The 22,375-nt window shown below is 41.3% G+C and overlaps 1 protein-coding gene across 1 annotated transcript; it reads left to right on the top strand.

Annotated features, from left to right (window-relative positions):
- The first annotated feature begins 10,396 nt into the window (after nt 1-10,396).
- LOC308075398 (uncharacterized protein) lies at nt 10,397-20,072 on the top strand. The gene is made up of 15 exons (XM_080415260.1): nt 10,397-10,456; nt 11,674-12,189; nt 12,325-12,488; nt 12,574-12,794; nt 13,006-13,108; nt 13,194-13,291; nt 13,747-13,845; nt 14,576-14,800; nt 15,324-15,577; nt 15,744-15,817; nt 16,005-16,110; nt 16,692-16,857; nt 17,577-17,709; nt 18,454-18,825; nt 19,190-20,072. The coding sequence occupies exons 2-15, from the start codon at nt 11,691-11,693 to the stop codon at nt 19,475-19,477; spliced, it is 2,802 nt and encodes a 933-aa protein (XP_080271386.1). The 5' UTR covers nt 10,397-10,456; nt 11,674-11,690; the 3' UTR covers nt 19,478-20,072.
- The last annotated feature ends 2,303 nt before the right edge of the window (nt 20,073-22,375 follow it).

Genomic DNA, 22,375 nt, shown 5'->3' with positions numbered 1-22,375 from the left:
TAATATCTCACCCGGGGCGTTATTACATTGGTGCTGTGACCCAGGATAGGGTACCCCCGGTGGGGGAGGTCAAAAGAGGGTGAGTGTAGCAGTAGGCCTAGTGACTCAGAGCCTCTGCCTGATGAGCAAAAGCCTATATCTCCCGCGGCGAAGCTGAAATTCCCCTTTAGCTAGGGGTTAAGATGTTCTTTCTTTCTTTATTTATTTATTCAGGGAAGCCCATTGAGAGCAAGCTCTCTTTTTCAAGGACGCCCTGATAACAACATATAAAATACATACATAATGAGAAACGATAACAAACATTTGAATCACATTACAATGTCACAGATGCAAATAAACATAGTGTTACATGAAACAGGTGCAGTCACTGTGTATTGGCTTTCAGACCCAGGTGCGATGCCCCGGCGTTACACATATGTACCAGAATATGTTACTGCGTAATACATACTAACAGAATCCTCCTAATTTCCTCACTGTCCTGATTACCAGTAGTCCAGTACAGCTGTCCATTATTTTCCAGTGCTGAAGGAGGGGGGGGGGGGGGCAGTAACAATGATGGATTCCATGACACAAAAGGACTGTCTGCAAATGCATGTCCTACAATGAAATCCACTTTCTTATTAGAAAAACTAACAAACATCAGAGTTGGCTCTTCTAACAGAGTGTGTGTGTGTGTGTGTGTGTGTGTGTGTGTGTGTGTGTGTGTGTGTGTGTGTGTGTGTGTGTGTGTGTGTGTGTGTGTGTGTGTGTGTGTGTGTGTGTGTGTGTGTGTGTGTGTGTGTGTGTGTGTGTGTGTGTGTGTGTTCATCTGTAACCACAGAGAGAGAGAGAACACTCCAAGGACAGAGATAATTAAAACCTTTTACCATTTTATAGAGCGTCCCTTTGTTTTGTCAAAAAGGGTATTTTTTTCACTGGACTTTTACAGTCCTATTCTGCCCCCAAGTGGCAGACAAGAAAAGTCCCTGGCATGTTAAATCTTCAGCATGGGCCCACTGACTGATCAGATTGCTTGCTTTATTGCTTTCTCCCTTCCTTCCTTCCATCCCTCCTTCCTTCCTTCCTTCCTTGCATTTCTCTTTAATTTGTGATTTCATGCTGTATAAGAGCTGTTTTTTTGTGAATGTTTATTTACGTTTTATGTTGTGTATGTTGCAACTTTGTATCCTAAACAGGGCTCCCTCGTAAAAGAGATCTTGTCGATTGGATTTTCACCTGTATAAATATAAAGGTCAAATAAAAAAGAACCGCATTCGCATTTAGTGAGTGAGAACTGTTCCATAACTGAGCGCCCCTGAACTTGATAGAAAATTGATACAGACCAGTACAGAATGCAGTACAGAAGAGAAAAGTGGCGTTTTCAGACAATACTGGACATTAGACAGGAGACGGCTGTTGGCGCCAGCACTTTTGACATACGCACACGTTCAGGGAGACCCCCTCTACAACGCCACACTCTCCGCTAAGCCGGAGAGGTGTAAATTGAAAAGTGGCGGGCCGTCCAGTGAGGTCAGGGGTCAGAAAAGGGCAATTTTCAGTGCATAGCTTTTACAAATTGGACGCTGGACACGAGACGGCTCTTTGCCGTGGCACTTGTGACATATGCACACGTTCAAGGAGACCCCCTCTACATCGCCACACTCTCCGCTAAGTGGGAGAGGTGTATTTGGAAAAGTGGCGGGCCGTCCATGGCCGACATGTTTCTGACATGTCGGCACTACTTCCATCAGGACAAAATGATGTGTGTCCTGTCCATTACTGTCATGGAGCGGTTTGTTTTCTGTTCAAAATACCTCAGGTTACAGTGAGTCACTTGTTACAAACTTGCTTCTAACTACTCAGTGTCCAGTCCATACTTAAAATATTAGGCCTTTAGCTGATGTTCTTAAGACAATCATTACATCATTTCAAATGAGAAACGTGCAGTAGAATGAGCTGACATTCCTAGATCACACAAGCTCAAAAAGTGTAGAGCACAGCTGAGGAGAAAGGGTAGTGGGAAAGTCCACAACAACTTTATATTATTGCTTCAGTTGGATGAGTACCAGTTACCCCAAAATGCTGTTTTTCAGGAACAAATGAATTCTTGGTCTGGATCTACAGTAAATGCACCCAAAATCCATTTTTTCACAAAATGTGATACGAGTATCTCTGCTGTCGGGCAGAAACCAAACAAAATCCAAAAACAAAACAAAAAGTGGAGTTAGGTGGTTTTGTCCATCATTGATAAGAATGCTACTTTTGATGCTTCTGTGTGAAGCTGTAGTATGATCAGATCAATTAGGGAGTACATTTAGGAAGAAACAAAAAGTTATAATATGGAGGTAAGAGGTTTTTGCCCGACAACAACGATATACAATGATATCATGATATTATAGTGACGGTTTATATAGTGATCTATACACATATGTGTATATATTATAGTGATGGTTTATATAGTGATCTGTATATACACACACATATGTGTATATATTATAGTGATGTTGCTGTAAGGGAGAATCCTTGTGAATTAATTGATTAATTAACTAATTAATTAATTTGTGAATTAAAGCCTGTTCAAGAAAATAGCAGAGGCAGTTCCTGTATGTATAGAGAGTGTATCAGTGTGTTGCGCCCTCCAGTGGGAAAAACATGCAACTACACCTCTAAATCACACATTTCTAGTTACAGTTACACACAGACGAACATACATTATGTTACACATAGCAATGATTACTATCAAATTCCCAATACAGCTTCAACTTATCATGAAAATATGTCAGTAACATGGTCAGTATTTTTAGGTGAGAACCTTTATAAGCCCTTTATGGGTTTCCTTTTCTCACCTGCACTTATTTCTGTGTTGTTTTAATAATGTTACCTTTGTTCTGTTTTTATTGTGCGAATAAATAAATCAAAAAAATCTAAATCAAAGTATCATGGTCAGTTAAAACCAAGTGTCAAAAAAAGCAGAAATAAGCGATCTACATGACCCCAACATATCGTGTGTGTGTGTGTGTGTGTGTGTGTGTGTGTGTGTGTGTGTGTGTGTGTGTGTGTGTGTGTGTGTGTGTGTGTGTGTGTGTGTGTGTGTGTGTGTGTGTGTGTGTGTGTGTGTGTGTGTGTGTGTGTGTGTGTGTGTGTGTGTGTGTGTGTGTGTGTCTGTCCATTAAACCGCAAAAAGACTAGCCCGTAGATCTAGCCCGTAGATTGGCGGATAAAAGGTGGATTAACCGGCCCGTAGATCTACGGGCTTGGCAGGCAATGTGTTATTAGTGATGCATCATGGCACACAACGTCATGGCTTGACCATTGTTTAAGCACAGCAGATGCTCATGCCTGTATAGACAACATGGAGGTGTGTTATGGGCTGGCCATTTCAGATCATATGCCTATGGTAATGAATATTAATATTGTCAATCTCCCCAACTCTATCAACATTGATCCTGGTATTAACTCAGGGAGGATAGACTGGTCAAAATTAACCAGTGAGGATATTGACTGTTACACTGCTACTACTGACAAGTAAGACGCGCGAACGCGGGAAGCGAACGCAGCTCGAAAAAAACATAGCAAGAAGAAATCTAAAACTGTCCTCAAACTAAGACGTTTTCAACTTGCCATCCGGCCTGAAATATGCACAAATGACATGGAATTCTTAGATATCCCAATAGATGAACTCGTCTAGATGCTTTTAGATGTGTAATTAGTCACCCAGGGGCAGGCGGATTTCAGCCACACTGTAGTGCACTCTGAGATCTGTCAGCAACCAATGAGAGTGCGCCTCCTTCCGCTGCGTTCGCAATAACCTGCTTGATAACATTGACCTGCCTAAGGAGGCACTAGTACTGTTATAATCTGAACTGCAAAAACGTGCAGAATGGCATCCAAATTTGTGTCATGTATGATAACATACATTTTGGGTCAAACCATATTTTTTTCCCCGGCTAGAATCAAAGTTGAACTTGGAGTCGGAGCGCTAACTTTGCGTGTGAGGGAACTGGAGAACCGCAAAGATGCCCTGGAGAACATGGTAGCGGCCCAGCAGGCACAACTGATGGCCCTGGTGGAGGAAATACGTGGAAGGGCCGCGGAGGAGAGAGGTGAAAAGGTGTGTAGGCAGAAATCTGAGACAAATAAGGCAGAGGCCATTATTTCATTAACCAGTAGTTCTCACAATGTTCACCTGCCTACAACATTTCTTTGACAATGGAGGACAAGCCAGACGGAGGAGAAAAAGTCGGATAAACCTGCATTCCGGAGTTTGAAAAAAAGCTGTATTTAAGCTATATTTGTTTTATTTATTTTTTCACAAAAAATGTAATAAACTTGTGAATAAAGTGCCTCTGATCACTGCTTTGTTCTTCTATTCTAACAGTCTATGGAGACAATTTCACAAAACAAGTTTTGATCTATAGTTAAATGATCGTACCAATGATACTTTTATTTTATACATTTTATTTGCTAGTCTACAGAGCTCCTTTGCCACTCTTTTTTATGGGTCACAGGTAAATATACCCTTTTTTACCATTCCTACAGAAAATCTTTATTTCTTTCTTTCCCAAATCTAAAATAGTTAAAAGAGCCTATCTACACGCTCACATGTTGTGAGCTTGTAGTGAAGCTTTAATAATAAATAAAGTACATCTGCACAAATGCTTTTTTTTTGTTTTGAAATGAAATTAGTTTTTGTGCAAGTTCTATCGTTTTTATTTCCATAGAAAAAATGAAAGGGAAGAAGAAGAAGGGGGCAAGGGGGAGAGAGATCAATCAAAGACAAACAAATGATCTACATATTTACACAAAGTACCTGGGGTAAGATATAAAAGTGTGTGAGCATAGCAGCAGATGTATACTGTACATGATATACTATGGAGTGGACGTTAATTATATGAGGGATGTATTTTTTATGATTTATGACTACCGTAATAATTACACCTAATGTAATGACTATGAAAACTATTAAGTCATATTACATGATTAAGAGTGTGATGTGATAGCAAATTAAAGCCTGTGCAAAGCCCTGTAGAACACACACACACACACACACACACACACACACACACACACACACACACACATATATGTGCAAGATATTTTATTACTACGCTATAAGCCTTGGATGTGAACTAAAGCCCAAGAGTAAAATAGCAGAGTCGCATTCTCCGGTTTACTTCCCGTTTCTGCGTGACGTAGGTGGACGCCTTTTTAGGAGACAGGAAGCAAGTTGGAGTCTATTGATTCCAATGGAAGAGTGAACGTGAACACAGCTTCTGAACCATTCTTTAGCTCCATGGTCACTGAACTAAATATTGGACCCGATCGTCACAAGACACAAAATATGCACGATTTTCATACTAAAATTGCTTTTGTTTTTTAGTGACACAAATTATAGGCCTGTGACAAACAGCCAAAAAGGGCTTTAGTTTTCGAGATACCCCTACCGGAGTTAGAACCAAACACAACATAGTTTTTCTTCATCTCTAAGGCCTCCCATACATGAATGGATTGTTGTGTAAAAATATTTTACTGCAAAAGTGGTGAAATTGATATATAAAGTTATACACCCCAAACTAAAAATAAGGCCTGGCCGTCTGGGGGTTGAGGCATAAAAACTCATGTAGAGTCACAATGGAAGCTCTGACAGGTTTAAAACTTTGCATAAATGAAGTCAGGACATTCCTCTACATTCTAAAAAAAGACTGAATGTCAATATCTGAATGTAAGATACAGTCATTTGAACACATACCTACATAGGCGGAAATGTAAATCTATGTAGAATGTTCTCTTTACTTTGTAGTGACTATGACATGGATTGTCATAGCAGTACCTATGATGTCTTGTTGGAAAGGTGTGGTTCTACTGAATCCAGCAATATCAATTGTGTAAAAGTAGTGTAAAAGTAGCTTTAATACTCATGGAGTTATGTCACTAAACGTATATGGTGTCCCAAATGGGAAAAACATGAAACGGTCCTAATGAAATCTACAGTATCACACAGATTAGTTTTATTTTCAATTCACTTATCAAGGGTGGAAAAATATTAACAAATTCACTTGAGTAGAGGTCCCAACAATGTATGAAATGTCCCAAAGTTGAGAGAATTTGAAAATATTATGCAACTTCAACAAGAAAAAGTACCGTAGAACTACAAAGAATTATTTAGCAAATCTGACTGAGGGAAACCAAGCTCCACCCATTTGATGCTCAAAGTTATCCTCGTAACAGCAAGTCATTCACTTCTGTAGAGTTTATATCATTTAACATATTTGGTTACAGGTTATGCTATTGTATTTGGCTCCACCTGCTCTGTCTGCATCGTATTGCCTGCCTACATGGCCTTCTTCATAAACTGATAGGTAAATCTATGCAAATATTTTGGAAAGTGAAAAGATGAGAAGGACCTTGCCAAATCAAGTAGCTAATCAGCTAGCTGGAGAGTGACCTAGCTTAAAGTTACATTTAGTGTAACAGAGCCTGTCCAGAAGCCTGGTTTGGACCCTGATGAGTTTGCTAACTACCGGCCAATCTCCAACCTTTCTTTCCTCAGCAAGACCCTGGAAAGAGCAGTAGCTGCACAGCTCCATCAGCACATGTCCAACCATGAACTCTTTGAACCTCTCCAGTCTGGCTACAGAGCCCACCACAGCACCGAGACCGCCCTGATTAAGATCACTAGCGATCTCCTCAGGGCTGCTGATTTAGGCCACATCAGTATCCTGGTTCTTCTGTATCTCTGTGCAGCCTTTGACACCGTCTCCCATTCCATCCTCCTCGACCACCTTTCCACCCACCTCAGACTCACCGGATCCGTTCTCTCCTGGTTCCACTCATACCTGTCCAACAGGCAATAGTTTGTCTCCATAAATGGATCCAGCTCCCACCCAGCCCCAGTAAACCATGGTGTGCCACAGGCTTCTTCCACCTCAAAAACCCTCCTGCCCTCTGGAACTCTCTCCCCATGGAGATTCGCCAGACGCCAAACCTGGACTGTTTCAAGTCCACACTGAAGATACACTATCATTATTATTAGAATCTGCACGAGAAATCGCCAGAGAAAAAAACGAAGAGACAGAATACTGTGAGACACAACAGCCAAGTCAAGATCTCTCTGAGAGGCAAATACTACATAGAGCTGCAGATATATTGAGACAAAGCATGGACCAGTTTCCAAGTATGTCATCATAACCCTTAGTTTAGAGTCATCATTTAAATTTCTTTAAAAAACTGTTTTGTCAATTACTTCAGTGAGCTTAATACAAGCTTTGTCAAAGGTACTGGTCTGCTGTTCTGATTATTTATGTTTTATTTGAGTTTGAATCTGCTATATTTCGTTTAGAGATTTTATGATGTTTGGCATCATACACAAAGACATCCGGGTACAATCAACCTCTCTGATGCTGCATGACAGACCGTGTCTCTGGTACTCTTACTGTACTGTCTTCTTGATGAGCCTGATGCAGGTATTGTTTGCTCTAAGATACCATTATTTTTGAAGGAAAGTATCTCATCTGTATCTGTCTGTTGAGCAACATTTAGTATGCTTTGAAGGCCTTCTGCTGTGGGCTTTTTGTCATATGGATCTTGTTTCTTTACTTTTTCTGAATGTTTACCAAGGATGATACAATGATGTGACCAGATATTGACATGTTTGTTCATCACACTCCATTCTGGTAAACAAACAAACAAAAAAAGAGAAAGAAACACTTCAGAATTTGAACAGTATCTATGTTGTAAGTAGCCTACACTATTGTTAGGCTATATGTACACTAGCCATATTGTTACCAGTGATAATATAAGGCTCTGTTCCAATCTGGTGAAACTGCTATTGTGTGCTGCTATTGTCAATGTAAGCTACTGGACAGGCTCTGTTACACTAAAGGAACTTTAAGCTAGACCACTCTCCAGCTAGCTACTTGATTTGGCAAGGTCCTTCTCATCTTTTCACATTCCAAAATATTTGCAATGATTTACCTTTCAGTTTATGAAGAAGTCCATGTAGGCAATACGATGCAGATAGAGCAGGTGGAGCCATACTAGTATAACCTGTAACCAAATATTTTTAAATGATATACTTTACAGAATTGAATGACTTGCTGTTATGAGGATAACTTTGATCATCAAATGTGTGGAGCTTGGTTTACCTCACTCAGATTTGCCAAATAATTGTTAATAGTTCTACTGTAGGCCTGCATTTCAAGTTGCATATATTTTATAAATATTTTAACAATTTCTCAACTTTGGGACATTTCATACATTGCTGGGACTCCCACTCGAGTGAATTTGTTAATATTTTTCCACCCTTGATAAGTGAATTGAAAATAAAACTAATCTGTCATTAGGACTGTTTCATGTTTTCCCCATTTGGGACACCATATACGTTTAGTGACATAACTCCATGAGTATTAAAGCTATTTTTACGGAGGGAGGGAACAGAAACCACAGCATGGCGTCAATTAGTGCGTTGATTGTTTTGGGTGGATGGGGGGGGGGGGGTTTGAAGACCCACACCTGATCTTGTATTCTGAATTTACTCTAGCTTATAAGCCTGCGAGGCAAAACACTCCTTATGAAATCATGTACGGCCGAGACTATACTTTGTGGATTTATAGCCTACTAGACCATACCCGTAGGGGGATATGAGCACCCAAAGGCTGCAGTTTGGCTTATGCGATGAGAACAGATAGTTTATCAGGGATCGAAAGTGAGTTTGTACTGTGTAGTGCAGTGGTTCTCAAACTTTTTCATGGCAAGGACCCCCAAATTGACGCTTGTTAGCCCGCGGACCCCCATTTGAAAAGATATGCCAGGGACCCCCATAAGAGAAGATTTTTTTACGGCTCTAGCAGTGAATCTCAACCATTTTAATTTCAAGGACCCCCAGTTTGACATGCATTAGGGCTACGGACCCCCATTTAATGGCATTTCTATCCCTTGGACCCCAGTTTATATCGTAAAATGTATGTTAATGTAACTCTGAGAGTGTACAAATGGAAATGGACCCGTTAGAGTCCATTACTCCATTTGGTTCCATTTGTACACCCGCGCATATACAGATCTAACAGGCGGAGCCGTCCCCCGTCGGCCGTCGCCAACACACACACGCGCGAGCCGTCGCGCACAAACAAACACACACTCACACACACCACGGTACATCCTCATGCGGCCCGTGACCCGTCGCGAACACACACACGGGCGTAGCGCAAACACAAATAATGTACATTGTGACACGTGCCTCCCCAACGTGCATGCGCACGTGCGTGTCCACGCATACACGGCCGCGGACCCAAGTTGTGGTGCGATCATCTCCCCCCCACCCACACACACACCACATAGCCACACAGAATGAAATGTGGCTCCCTGGCGTTGCCATGTTACTCGCCCCCCCGCCCCGGGTCCCGTCGCAAACACACACACACACACACACACACACACACACACACTATTGTAAGCGGTTTAGGGGCAATATTGGTAGTAGTGTGTTTTGGCGTTGGTTGTGAAAGTGCAGGTGGGTGTGGGGACGCGTTGTGAGCTTGTAGATCGGCTGTTTTCCAAGAGGCAAGGTATATGTGTGAAGGCACTTCGTTTGGCCTTCTTTTCATAGACCTTGTTGCTTGTAGGGTTCGTTTCATTTGGCCTTGTTTTCATAGACCTTGCTGCTTGTTTCTCGCGCGAAACCTGACCACACACCAAGACACCACGGCCACAGAGGTTAGTCAAATTATAGGAGGAAGGAGGATATATCCATTCCGTGTTTTGCATGAGCGGTGCGAGGCTACAGCGTGCGAGCAGCCCCATATTTGCATGTTGGCACCACATAGACTGTAGGACCCAACCAACATGGTGAATCTTGGCCACGCCCCCCAAATCACTCCCCCACCCAAGTGAACTTTGCCAGCCCTATTGTCTGACAATCCATGTCAGAGTCACTACAAAGTAAAGAGAACATTCTACATAGATTTACATTTCCGCCTATAGGTATGTGTTCAAATGACTGTATCTCCTATTACATTCAGATATTGACAATTGATATCTGAATGTAAAACCACGCAAACCACTCCTACTTAGGAGACCATTTGTAGGATTTGTGTACTAATTCGCCTCTCCAATGGAGATCTTCCTATATTAACAATCTTTGCTAAAGCAGAGCTCCTAATCCAGCTGTTTTCACCCAAGCCCCCAGAACTACGGTAGAACAGTGAAGCGGCCAAGCCTGGTGGTCAAATCTGAGAATGCACTTAAATGCTACTGCGCGTGCGTCTCCCGATTTGTGCGCAGGCTCACGACGCGTCACGACCCATGGATCCATTCCATTGGTTCATGGTTCCATATTGGTTCCTATTCTTACTCTGCCCTCTAGATATATTATAACTCTATGGTTTTCACCAGTTATGAGTTTCACTTTCTGGCTGTTGGAGCTGTTTTCTCAGCAGAAGTGTTGTTTGAAGTTGATCTACTGGCTGCTGAAGGAAACGGGGTGAGTTTGTTCATTTAATCAGTGGTTTAATGCACTGATTCATGTCAAGGACCCCATATTGATATGTATTATTTGGCCATAGACTCTAATCTGATAATATTTGCTGCCAGGCACATCCATAAGAGAACAATATTTGTCAAAATGATTTAAAAAAAAATATATAGCAAATTTATAAGCTCACAACGTGTCACAATGCCAGTAGGTTCAGGCATGGCCATAAAAAGTGGTTTTGGACACTGTTTCTGTTTACAGTGGTTGACTTTTCTACACAACGATCTAGTAGCTTTTGTTATGAGTAGACCTGATGATTTTTATAATAATGGCATTTAGTTGAGGTGTTTCTATTGGAAGGCATTGTTGCAACCAGCATGTTGTACCTACTTGACAGCTAGCCCCTCGGAACCTTGAATATATTTTTTATATTTGGGAAGGTGGTATCAGGGTCCCTTGACAGTCAGTCCATTCTCTTTGGTACCCGCTGGTACCACTGTCTGGTCCCAGACAAATATAACGTTGCTAAAGTGTTGCAGAGATTTTTCAAAGATACCCCCAAATGTAGTAGGCTCCCGCGGTAACGTGCGGAATTGATCGGGGCTTATCGGCGTTGCCATTAAACATGTTTAATCAATATTTTAAAATGTAGTTTCGCTCTCTCTGGAGCACCATGTCCCACCTGGCTTCCCTGTTTTGTGATCGACGGGAGGAGCGGCATGGAGCGCGGAAGAGGAGAAGAACTTTTTAAAATAGTTTAAAATACTTTTAAAATATGGATTAAACATATTTAATGGCAGCGCCGATTAACGCATGTTTCCGTGGGGGCCTACTGCATTTGGGGGTATCTTTGAAAAATCTCTGCAACACTTAAGCAACGTTATATTTGTCCGAGACCAGACAGTGGTACCAGCGGGTACATGGGAGAGTGCATTGACTGTCAAGGGACCCCGGATACCATACCACACCTTCCCAAATATAAAAAGGTATTATTGGTTCCGAAAGGGGCTACTTGACAGCCTGCATTGTCTCATGTTTCTGGAAAAAAGTCTCAAATCAAATCTGTACATCTGTACAGAATCAGATGTATGAAATAAGCTTTTCAGCCTTCTTGTGTCTATACCATTGACTGTATGCACCTGTACTCACTTTGATGATTTTGTAAAAATAATAAAATAAATAAAATCATTCTATCTATTGAACATAATTTATTTGTCTCCCCATAGCTGTTCTAAATAAAGACATGGATCCACCACCACCCCCACGACGGAAATGGCGTCCAGTCAGTAAAAGGTGGAGACAACAGTTAGAGAAGCTTGTGTACGCTGACAAAGTTGTCAAAGTTGGAAGTTTTCAGTTTGTGAATGATAAACTATTCCGCATAGCAAAGGGAAGTGATGGAACGGAGGTGTTCTTGGGGTTAAGAGATGATGGCACTGAAGTGGCAGTGAAGAGAATGTCTAAATCCAACTATGAGGTGCTGCAGAACGAGGAAAACTTTTTGAGTCTTCCAGAGCTTGACGATCCTTCGATTGTACGATATCTGGGCTTTGTAGAGGATGAGAACTTTGGATACCTTGTTCTTCAGTTATGTGAATACACACTGGAAGAACACATCATAAATACAGATTTTGAACGGAAGAAGCATCTGGCAAAGCAGGTTCTCACAGGTTTAACAATACTCCATTCTCAGAATCCTCCAATTCTCCACCGGGACATCAAGCCCCAGAATGTCTTAATTGGTAAGCCACAGAAGCCAAATTAAACAAGCAGATAAAGTCAGAGATTTAGGCACCATTCACTGAATTTATATTGATTAATCTAAATCCAAACTTTCATTGTATTTTATTATAATACCTACCCTGTTTGCCCTGCAGATATTACAGGTAGGGCCAGATTGGCTGATTTTGGAATAAGCAGACAGTTGCTCCAAGGACAAACAACACACCTCACACGCAGTGCAGGAACAAGATGCTGGAAGGCAAAGGAGACCTTGGATGATGATAAAAGTGTACCGTATAAACGCAGCACTGACATCCAGGTTTGTTCCTATTCCGTATCACAACAATTAAATCAATGAGTAACACATGCATTACTGTCACTAAATGTTTACATTCATTCTAAAGGTGGCTGGGATGTTGAACTATTACATCTTGTCTGGAGGACAACATCCATTTGGCAGAGGATTTAACTGTGAATTTAACATTTACAGTGGTAAGTATGATTTAAAAGATATTCAGGATGAGGTTGCCAAAGGTCTCATCGAGAGGATGATCAATGAAGACCCAACGAAAAGACCTAAAGTGGAGGAATGCTTGGCTCATGCCTTCTTCTGGTCAGACAAAAGGTACAAGAAACAGGCAAACATTTTCTGTTGCCAAACAGTGCTTTTTAATCCACTCAAGTCACTGACATATCAAAGATATTTGTAATTGATATCATGGCTTAATCGAAACCCCATCTCATCTTTAACAGTAATTAAGTAAAGTATGTTTTCTGCCCTATGTGTTTTAAGTGCATTGTTTTTTTGCTGCATTATTTTGTTCGATTTCTTCCAGGAGAGTAGAGTACTTGGTTGGAAAACAAAAGATTATGCAAACGATGAGTCCATGGCAGTATCCTATGACTGTATTTACACTATGCAGCAGATGGAAAGACAAGGTGACTAAAGCGTAATTTGGGTTCACGTCTGTCTTTATGTCCACTAGGCCGGTATATTTGATCTTTAAGTTCTTTGGTTTTCCAGTTGCCACCTGATGTGGTTCAGAAGATGGAGGGCAAGGAGAGCTACCCTGACAATCGATTAGGATTGCTGCGCTTCATAAGCAATCATCATGTGTACTAGTAAGTTGAATAGGTTTAAAAATAACACAATCTCCACATGCACTAGTAAGTTGAATAGGTTTAAAAATAACACAAAGTGTAGCCGCTCCTGCCCTTTCTTTGGGTTGAAAAGGTCAAAGGCCAAGGCGATAATCACAAGAGAGATAGAATTGGTATCCCAACCTGAAAATGTATTTTCTGTTTACTAAAGAGCTGGAGAGACAGGGAGACCCCTGTTACTGAACAAACACACTATAGCAATGATTACTATCACAATGAATATAGGTGTGTTTTCAGAAGAGATTTGAAGGAGAGCGCTGATTGGGTTAGTCTCAGATCCTCAGGGAGGGCTTTCCAAAGCCTAGTGGACCGGGCCCCAAAAGGTCCGATCACTCTGTGGCGGGTCGTAGGAACATCCAAGAGAGCCTTACCTGATAGCTGTGATTACTAAAATCATTATCTTTGTCTGTTCACAGTGCTGAGGATGCTGCTGCTATTGACCTGTTGAAGATGTTTCCTGGTCTGTTTGAAAGTGTCTACATGCTTGTAGAAGTTCTAAGCTGGAACACACAGAGGTACATGTCTTAGTGTTTAACATTAAACAAACACACTGAGGTACATGTCTTAGTGTTTAACATTAAACACACTGACTGAGGTACACTTAGTGTTTAACATTAAACACACTGAGGTACAAGTCTTAGTGTTTAACCTTAACACATTGAATGCCAAAAACGGTCCGGACTGTTTTTGAGGATCCAAACGAGAAGTGCCGAAAACGGTCCGGACCGTTTTGGACCCAATTCTTTTTTTATACATGTGGGCCACGTGGGGCGCTAAAACGAAACTTTGACATCACCCAAGGAGTTTCTGAGAAGAAGAGGCTGGATCTGGCTCCATGGCAAAAATCCTTCCGGTCGGCGTTTTCAATGTTATCTCCTTGACTAAAAGCTTAATATCTCCATTTCTTTTTAACGTGGTGGAAACGAGCCGTTTTCGATCGGCGATCACGCTGCAATGGAGGATCGCGTTAGAAATATTATTGTTCCAGGCGTTAGTCGGGACCCTCCGCCGTCTCGCACGCACGCTTTGTTTACATGCACTTCCGCGTCGGGGCTTCTACAGCACGAAACGTATAACGCAAGTGGATGGAAGAAATGCAGGCACTCAACGTATAATATTTTAATAAACCTCTGGCACCCAATGTGTTAAACACACTGAGGTGCACTTAGTGTTTAACATTACATTATTCCATCATTATGCCTGAGATTACCATGGATTTACCCAAATGTGTCAAAACTCTGTCAGGACTTTTTACACAGCCGAGGGTCTGGGTATCTGGATGTCTGAGAGATGCAGAGGAGGAGGAGGAGGAGGAGCGATGAAGCCTCCTACGCCGGCCTACCTGAACGACCCCTTCGCCTGGAACGTCACTTCTGTTCGTCCCAAGAGAGTCTGGCCCGAGAGAGTCTGGCCCGAGACTGGCTCCCTGAGGGCCGGAACCAAGACGGTGGAGGAAAGTGGCTCCACTAGGTAGGCAACCCAGCCTGACGGAGATCTGCACTCAGAGTTGCACTATTATTATTATTATTATTGTCTCTTTTGTCCTGCCTCTCACATGTTGTCTCCTTGGCCAGCTGCCATGTCACCGATGCCTACATCTGCCCCTGGGCTTGTACTAGAACTAGTAATCAACTGTAATATAAAACAGTGTGTGAGAATGAATGACACTAAGCTGAAACTGCAAGGTACAAAGCACTACAATGTACCTTGTTGAACCACAGCCTCAGAATGGATGTTGTTCTGCTGCTCAAAGTGCATCACTGTGTCCTTGATGAGCAGCCATCAGACAATACTAATAACATTCAAATCACAACTAAAATACTTTTAAAAGAACAAGGATACCTGCCTTCACCCTGCCTCTTCCCAATGTCAAGGTCATAGCATTCACATGTCATAAAAAAAGATAGTTATAATGGATAAACTAACCTAACTAATTAAATAACTATCCTAACTAATCTTCATCATCATCCTTGTCTTCGTCTGTGCTGACAAGAGAGGACAGGAAGCCAAGGCTGAAGGTGAAGAAACGGCCCAGAGAGGAAGAAACGACCCAGACAGTTTGGCCCTCGACAAACAAGGTCCTGGATCTCAGCGGGGGTGGACAGCCGAAGCTCATCCAGGCTCCTGCTGCCATGCAGCCCCGATATGCAGCCACCGCAGCAACACAGAGGGTGGGGCCTTCGGGGGCCACGGGGGTCCCTGTGGCCCCTGTGGCCCCTGCTCTAATCACAGCAGAGCCTCTGAAGTGTAAGAACTTACTTTTCACCGTGATCAAGCTGGTGACTAATTCAAAAGAGCTGGTTAAGAACCTGCTTTGAGGCCAAGATTGAGGCAGAGGAATTCACCAGCTGGATGTACATTTACAATGTACTTGTTTAAAGTAAATGTACAATTTTCATTTCTCTCTCGGTAGTCTTGAAGCCAGAGCAGAAGCATCAGTCTCTTTTGGTCACCTCAGATGACTTCCTACTTCCTCGAGTTCCTCCTGTACGTATTCAAACTACATTTAATAACTAATCTAATATTATAGCAAAGAAATGTCCTAGTGATGTGAGGGAAGGACTTATGAATAATTAATGAGCCAAATGTCAAACAAGAAAGACAGGCACCGTGCCGAGTTCTCCTGAGCGGGGGAATAGAATCTGAATCTGTATGTTTTATTGTCACATCACAGCCATGCACAGTTTCCATGGACCAGGAGTTCCCCTTCGGCAGGGGGGCGGGCATAGCTGAGTGGTTCGTGAGCCTGCCTAGGGAGCCAGAGGCCCTGGTTGCCCCAGGTACGATTCCAGGCCACGCCAGCATATGTGTCGATGAAATGAAATTTGTCCCTGAGCAAGACTCTTAACCCCAAATTGCTCACAGGCCCTCATTGGAAACAAGCCCGCAAGGACTTACATGAACGTCCTGTTAAAAGGAATTATCCTTATCCCAGCTACGGTACCAGTACAGTCTCCCCAGCCTACAGTCAGTCAACTTATATTTGTAATCATCCCTGAAATCCAATCATAATTTTGCCGTTGCCAAATATTTTGTAGGAAAATAGAAAGTACATGAATTTGAAGAATCTGAAAATTGTCAAACCATAGAACAGGGGTTTTCAACTGATTTTGACCCAGGGACCACCATCCTGACTAAGAGCAACCTGGGGACCACCACTATTGTGCGTGGCATCATATACCCACTCCACACAATAGTGGTGGGGGGTTCATGCACCGCAGGGAGCTGGAGAAAATAGCTATAATATCAATATAATATCTAATAAAATACAGTGATTTTGTTTAAATATGATGGAATATGATTAAGGATTACTGTGATTATGGTAAGCTCACATTTCATATCACACACACACACCATACAGTAACAACTGCATGGCCAGGGATCACCTTCAATACCTCTGCGGACCACCGGTTGAAAACCCCTGCAATAGAACAATTCCTGATGATGCAGCAGGGCCAGGGCACCACGCCCTCCCAGGGCTCCCCTGATATGATTGGCTGTCCACAGGCCAACGTGGGAGGCAACAGGTGAGAAACTGAGAATAAAGTCACTAAGAGTGAATTATCATAAAATAATAAACTCACTTTGTTCTGTATAACGTTCTATAAACAGCGCCACAAATGCACTGCTCACAGTCTGCTGTCTGGCAGGCAGAGGTTCTATCCTTCATACAATTGCTCAGAAAGTGATGCAAATGGTATTGTTCACGTCTATCATTGTCGTTATACTGTAGTTGGATTAAAAACCTACCTTTTTAACAAAGCTTTTTCTTAGTTTTATCCTTAGGTTTTATTAGACAAATTACTGAAAAACCTTGATTATTTCTCTTACAAAAATCATGTATTTTTTAACAACTGTATTTTCTCTTATCCTTTTCAAAATATATGAAATTAAATAATGCCTTTTTATTCACGAGGTACATACATTAACTGTAAGGTACACATTAAAGCATATACTTTTTTCTTTGTAAAATAATATATTTTGTCTTAAATTGAAATAAATTGATTTTAAAACATAAATCCCAGATGAAATAAATAAACTATAAAGAACCTCTTCAAATAAACAAACTTGGGATTTACATTTAAAAAAAAATATTTTATTTTATCTATGCTACATTCTCAGCATACAGGAACACACACAAAACAACAAATCGTCACCAGTTTGAATCGTGACATGCCTTCATAAAACATAATACTTAACTAACTAATTAACTAATCTTCATCATTGTCTTCCTCTGTGCCAACAGAGAGGACGAGAAGCCCGCCCCGGATCAGGACAGCAAGGCCACCTGTAAAGACAAGGGCATGGATCCCGTCTTCCCACAGGTGTACGAGCAGCCGCGCCACATGCATTACCCCACCCACTTCCCAATCCCTCAGGTAAGCACCGTCACAGGCAGGTTTTTGTGTGCGTTGTAGTGTCGTGGCTTTTAAGCAGTGAGGTTTCACAATTGAGGTAAATATAATCTAGTGGCTAATTTGTATCGTCTTTGAAAATGATACGTTCAGGGGTCTCATTCAACCACACTAGGCAATTTAACAACTTTTAATGTCACAATGTTGGATGCTTTAACTCAGGGGTGGGCAGCTTTGATGATGGAGAGGGACATATATATATATTTCCACACTCACTCCAGTGGGCCACATTGCATATACTGTAGGGCAGAAACCTCTTATCTCCGTATTTTCACTTTTTTCGTAAATAAATGCCGTACTTGCCGCCAAACACTCCCGCTGACAGGTGCCGCTCCTGGTGCTACTCTTCACTAGAGTTTAACTTATTGCTTTGTTTAACTTGTGTTTTTAACTTGAATGTAAAGCAATGTGAACTGCATTTGTCTGAAAGGTGCTCTATAAATAAAGATTATTATTATAAATGGTGGGCCAAATAGGGTACATATAATAAATTTTTTTAAATTACATTTAAGGCCTAATATTTCTACAATTGCTACAAAACCCATGGATAGCCAGGGCATGGGCATAAACAAGAAATTGAAATTTTGGTCTGATCGTGCATGTTCAAATCATGTACTGTACATTTGGGCTGTTCTTTATTATTTCTTTTTACATTTTGGAAAGAAAAAGAAAAATCCTATTTAACATGAATGTGCCCACAATGTTTAGGTTCCCTCTGGACCTGTATCCATCCAGAGCAGCAGCAGAAGCAGCCTCTCACCCCCAGGCCAGTTTATCTACAGAGACTACAGCAATATCATGATCGAGGAGCAGGAGGCGTTTGCAGACGGTTTCATCGAAGCTCTGGACGACCTCCACAAGCAGAGCCATCTGAACCTGCAGCCTCAACCGGGTCCAGATCCATCTCCTCCTGTCACCGCCGTCCTACCGGATCTGCCACCGGTCTACACCAGCCTAAACGGCTACGCAACCAGCTCTCCACTGGTTCGTTTACCGGTTCCTTTCCCACCTCACCACCATCATCATCATCACCACCCGACAACGAAGATTGACGAGCCTCAAACGGTCCCTGACGTCCAGGTCAGTGGAGGACAATGTTGATACACCATGATATTTATAGTATAGAAACATCCAATACACCACGATGTTTATAGTATACTACCCACTGTATTCTGCTAGTGAAACACAGTATGTTATTGGTGAACCTGTCAAAGATGCTTGTTGCTGACTATGACTAGAAAAGAAAAGTATTTTAATGGACCTCTTCTTTTGACAGTGATCCTCTTGAGATATTTAAAACACAGAAGCTCTATAGTTCAACCATAAAATGGAGCCAACAGGATTATTCTTTTGCAATAACGACAATAAAGACATGAAGTAGATTAATCAAAACCTGATGATGATTCTTACAGAGAATAAAGATTTCTATTTTCATCACACACAGAAGAGAAGACTGTCTGCTGTGCGGAGCAGCTTCATCCATGGTATTTCTCAAGGCAGTCTCAAAATGATCCTCGACAAACTTTTGGACGAGAAGGTGTTAAACTGCTCTGAGCTGGAAGAGGCCAACGCCATGCGGGTGAAAAGTGATACGGCACGTTTTGTCATCAATGCGGTGATGAACAAAGGATCTGCTGCACGTTCAATCATGATAAAGATTCTCTGTGAGATCGACCCATTCCTCTCTGAACATCTTGGGTTGAAGGACTTGAACTTGTACCGATGTACTTAAAATAGCTCCAGTGTCTAGGTGAATATGTGCTTCTTTTTTTCTTTCTGAAGATTTAGAAGACAAGTTGGACATTATTCATCTTTTTTATGACACCGTCATCTCTAGAGCAACTTCAACGTTAATGAGCAATGGCGGGTACGATGCCTTACTCATGGTCGCTTCAACAGGATGCTGTGTCCCAGAGACACTTCATGTTTTTACTTGAAGATAATTTGACCAAAACATTGTACTGTTCCCTTTAAAACCGGGAAAGCGTCTGTGTCATTTTAGACTTTAGCGTTGGCTATTCAAAAATATCAGATGTACAAGCTCGCAGCGCGTCACTTCATATATATATTTTTTGTATTTTTGATTTTTTTTGAAAAATCTTGAAAGTGTGACAACTGCTGATTCAGAAGAGTAGAATAGGCCTCAGGTCTTAGTGGGTTCAAATAAATTGTTTAACCAAAACATTGTACTGTAATATCGTTCTGTGAAGACACAAGCATCTAAACCACTAGCCTAAAGGGGAATTCCCCCTTGTTCCGGGGAGATATTAGTCTTTTTCTCATCAGGCAGAGGCTCTGAGACATTACTGCTACACTGTACACAGGACAACTGCTTTTTATACATGAATAAAAAGAAAAGGTTTTGTAAGTGAAGACAATGTGCAGGACTGCTTTGTTTTCTACTTCATTATAAATATATATAAATATGTGTTGATGAGTAGTGGCTTCATTGTAAATATGATACATCATTGGGTTAATTAATCTTTTTCATTATAAATGTATGTGTTCACACTCTACTTAACAGTGACCTCTATTAGATAGAGTTGACCCAAAGTGACACCAAGTGGCCAAAGTAGGTGCAAACACCCTGATTTTTACTATATATTTTACTATATTACAAAAACAAATACAAATGACTCGTTTTTTACTGATATTTTCAGACATCATTTCTAATGAAAACATTTCATTTAGATCAAGACTTTTTTGCAAACCTACTAAACAATGCTGCTGGAAACACAGCTCTGAAATCCCTACATTCTCTTGCAAGATTTAAGAATGACTTCAAATTATGGCTCCACCTGAACAGGTCCTATAGATCTACTATAAGATCTGAACACTAACTGGTCATAGTTAGATCTTAGTGTCCTATGTATTGCTCCAAACTTTATATGTAAGGATACATGTTTCTATGTTTCGTGGTTGTTTGTGCAGTTTGTTGCATGTTCTATGTCTGAACGTGGAACCACAATGGAAACATTTTTGTGTATAAATCCACAGTTAGCGTTTTCCTAAATTGTTGTGATTTTGTTTTAACTGCCAATTTGATTGAATACTTTATTAACAAAAAAAGCACAAAGGTACAGTTTCATACAAAAGGATGTTGAACCAAGAAAGCACTATGGCTTGTTTCCATGCCGTCCTGTAAATAGTATAAAGTTATCTATCTATCTATCATTCAATCTATTCATTCTATCTACGAAAACATGACTGTGATCAAATATCTTCCATTTTATCTGCATTTAGAATTCCAGGTTCCTGGAAAATTCACAGAACATTCATAGTAAAAGACGAAGACGACGCAGTACCAGAATTCAATAGGTCACATATTTCAATGTAACAGACCGGAAATCTCAACAAGAATCGGGTCACTTCCTGAACGTCGCAGAAATCGATAGGTTACTAGTTTCAATGTAACAGACCGGAAATCTCAACAAGAATCGGGTTAATTCCTTCTTGAACTCACAGAAATCGATAGGTCACCGATGTCATTGTAACACCGGTGAAAGCAGTGCCCGGATGGTTGTAGTGTGACGCAATGACCACAGACAACCACAGGAGGGCGCTAATGTGACGTGATCATTACAAACAGACGCACAAGTGCATGTTGTCCCAGTGGTCTGGTTCAGTGTTGCCATGGCTGCTTATTATAAGCGGTTTTGGGCATGCTTTTCTGTAGTTGCTTGTAAATATGGTTGTGGGTTGTGTTTTTTGGGGGGCTTGTTTGTTAAGTGTAGTTGCTTTAATATTTGGGCTTCTTTCCAAATTGTTGTTTAAGCAATAATTAAGGACCCCCAAAGTGTTTCTGTAGCGCAGACCCCCATCTGAAAACATTTTGTGCCAGGAACGGTCCCCCATACCAGATTTGTTGTTAAAATGTTTAAAAAACATTCCAAATATATATATTTTTTAAAATCAAGATAAATAAATGAATAGCAGATCTACAAGCTCACAATGCGTCGAATTGTGAGCTTGTAGATTTTTTTAATCTCTTAAGTTTTTAAATCTGCTATTTTCAAATAGGGTTAAAGTGTTCATGTGGCCTGTAAAAGATCCATAATCACGCGTCATTCCAGTGGAATCTTGAAGGCACTGCTCCTTGTTTAATGCAAGTTCGTCCACTGGTTATGGTTGATTTATGTAGGTCCTCTGGATTATAGTGTTCACTGACTGCACACGTGCATGGGTGCTTCCACGAGTTAAAACTTGGTGCCTCATCTCTCTTGATTGTCCTCACCCATTTGGCCAACTGTTAAAATATGCTTTTTGTGTTCAACAGTAGAAGGAACGAGTTGAGGAGATTTTAGACTGCGAGCAGCTCTGTTAATCTGTTTCCTCAACATAATTCTATACCACCTGAATGGCAGACGTGTGTGTGTGTGTGTGTGTGTGAGAGAGAGAGAGAGAGAGAGAGAGAGAGAGAGAGAGAGAGAGAGAGAGAGAGAGAGAGAGAGAGAGAGAGAGAGAGAGAGAGAGAGAGAGAGAGAGAGAGAGAGAGAGAGAGAGAGAGAGAGAGAGAGAGAGAGAGAGAGAGAGAGAGAGAGAGAGAGAGAGAGAGAGAGAGAGAGAGCTCCAAGGACAGTGATAATTAAAACCTACCATTTTATAGAGCGTCCCTTTGTTTTGTCAAAAA

Source organism: Gymnoscopelus braueri (assembly GCF_963280865.1).
Source record: "Gymnoscopelus braueri genome assembly, chromosome: 20".
Taxonomy (NCBI): Eukaryota; Metazoa; Chordata; class Actinopteri; order Myctophiformes; family Myctophidae; genus Gymnoscopelus; species Gymnoscopelus braueri.
This window is presented reverse-complemented; position numbering and strand designations above follow the sequence as displayed.

What these genes read in the sequence shown, in the direction of transcription:
- LOC308075398 (XM_080415260.1), top strand. Translation starts at nt 11,691, where the DNA reads ATGGATCCACCACCACCCCCACGACGGAAATGGCGTCCAGTCAGTAAA. An exon ending in GCAGCAGATGGAAAGACAAG is followed by an intron (nt 13,109 to 13,193) that starts GTGACTAAAGCG and finishes TTGGTTTTCCAG; the next exon opens with TTGCCACCTGATGTGGTTCA. An exon ending in CCCACTTCCCAATCCCTCAG is followed by an intron (nt 17,710 to 18,453) that starts GTAAGCACCGTC and finishes CACAATGTTTAG; the next exon opens with GTTCCCTCTGGACCTGTATC.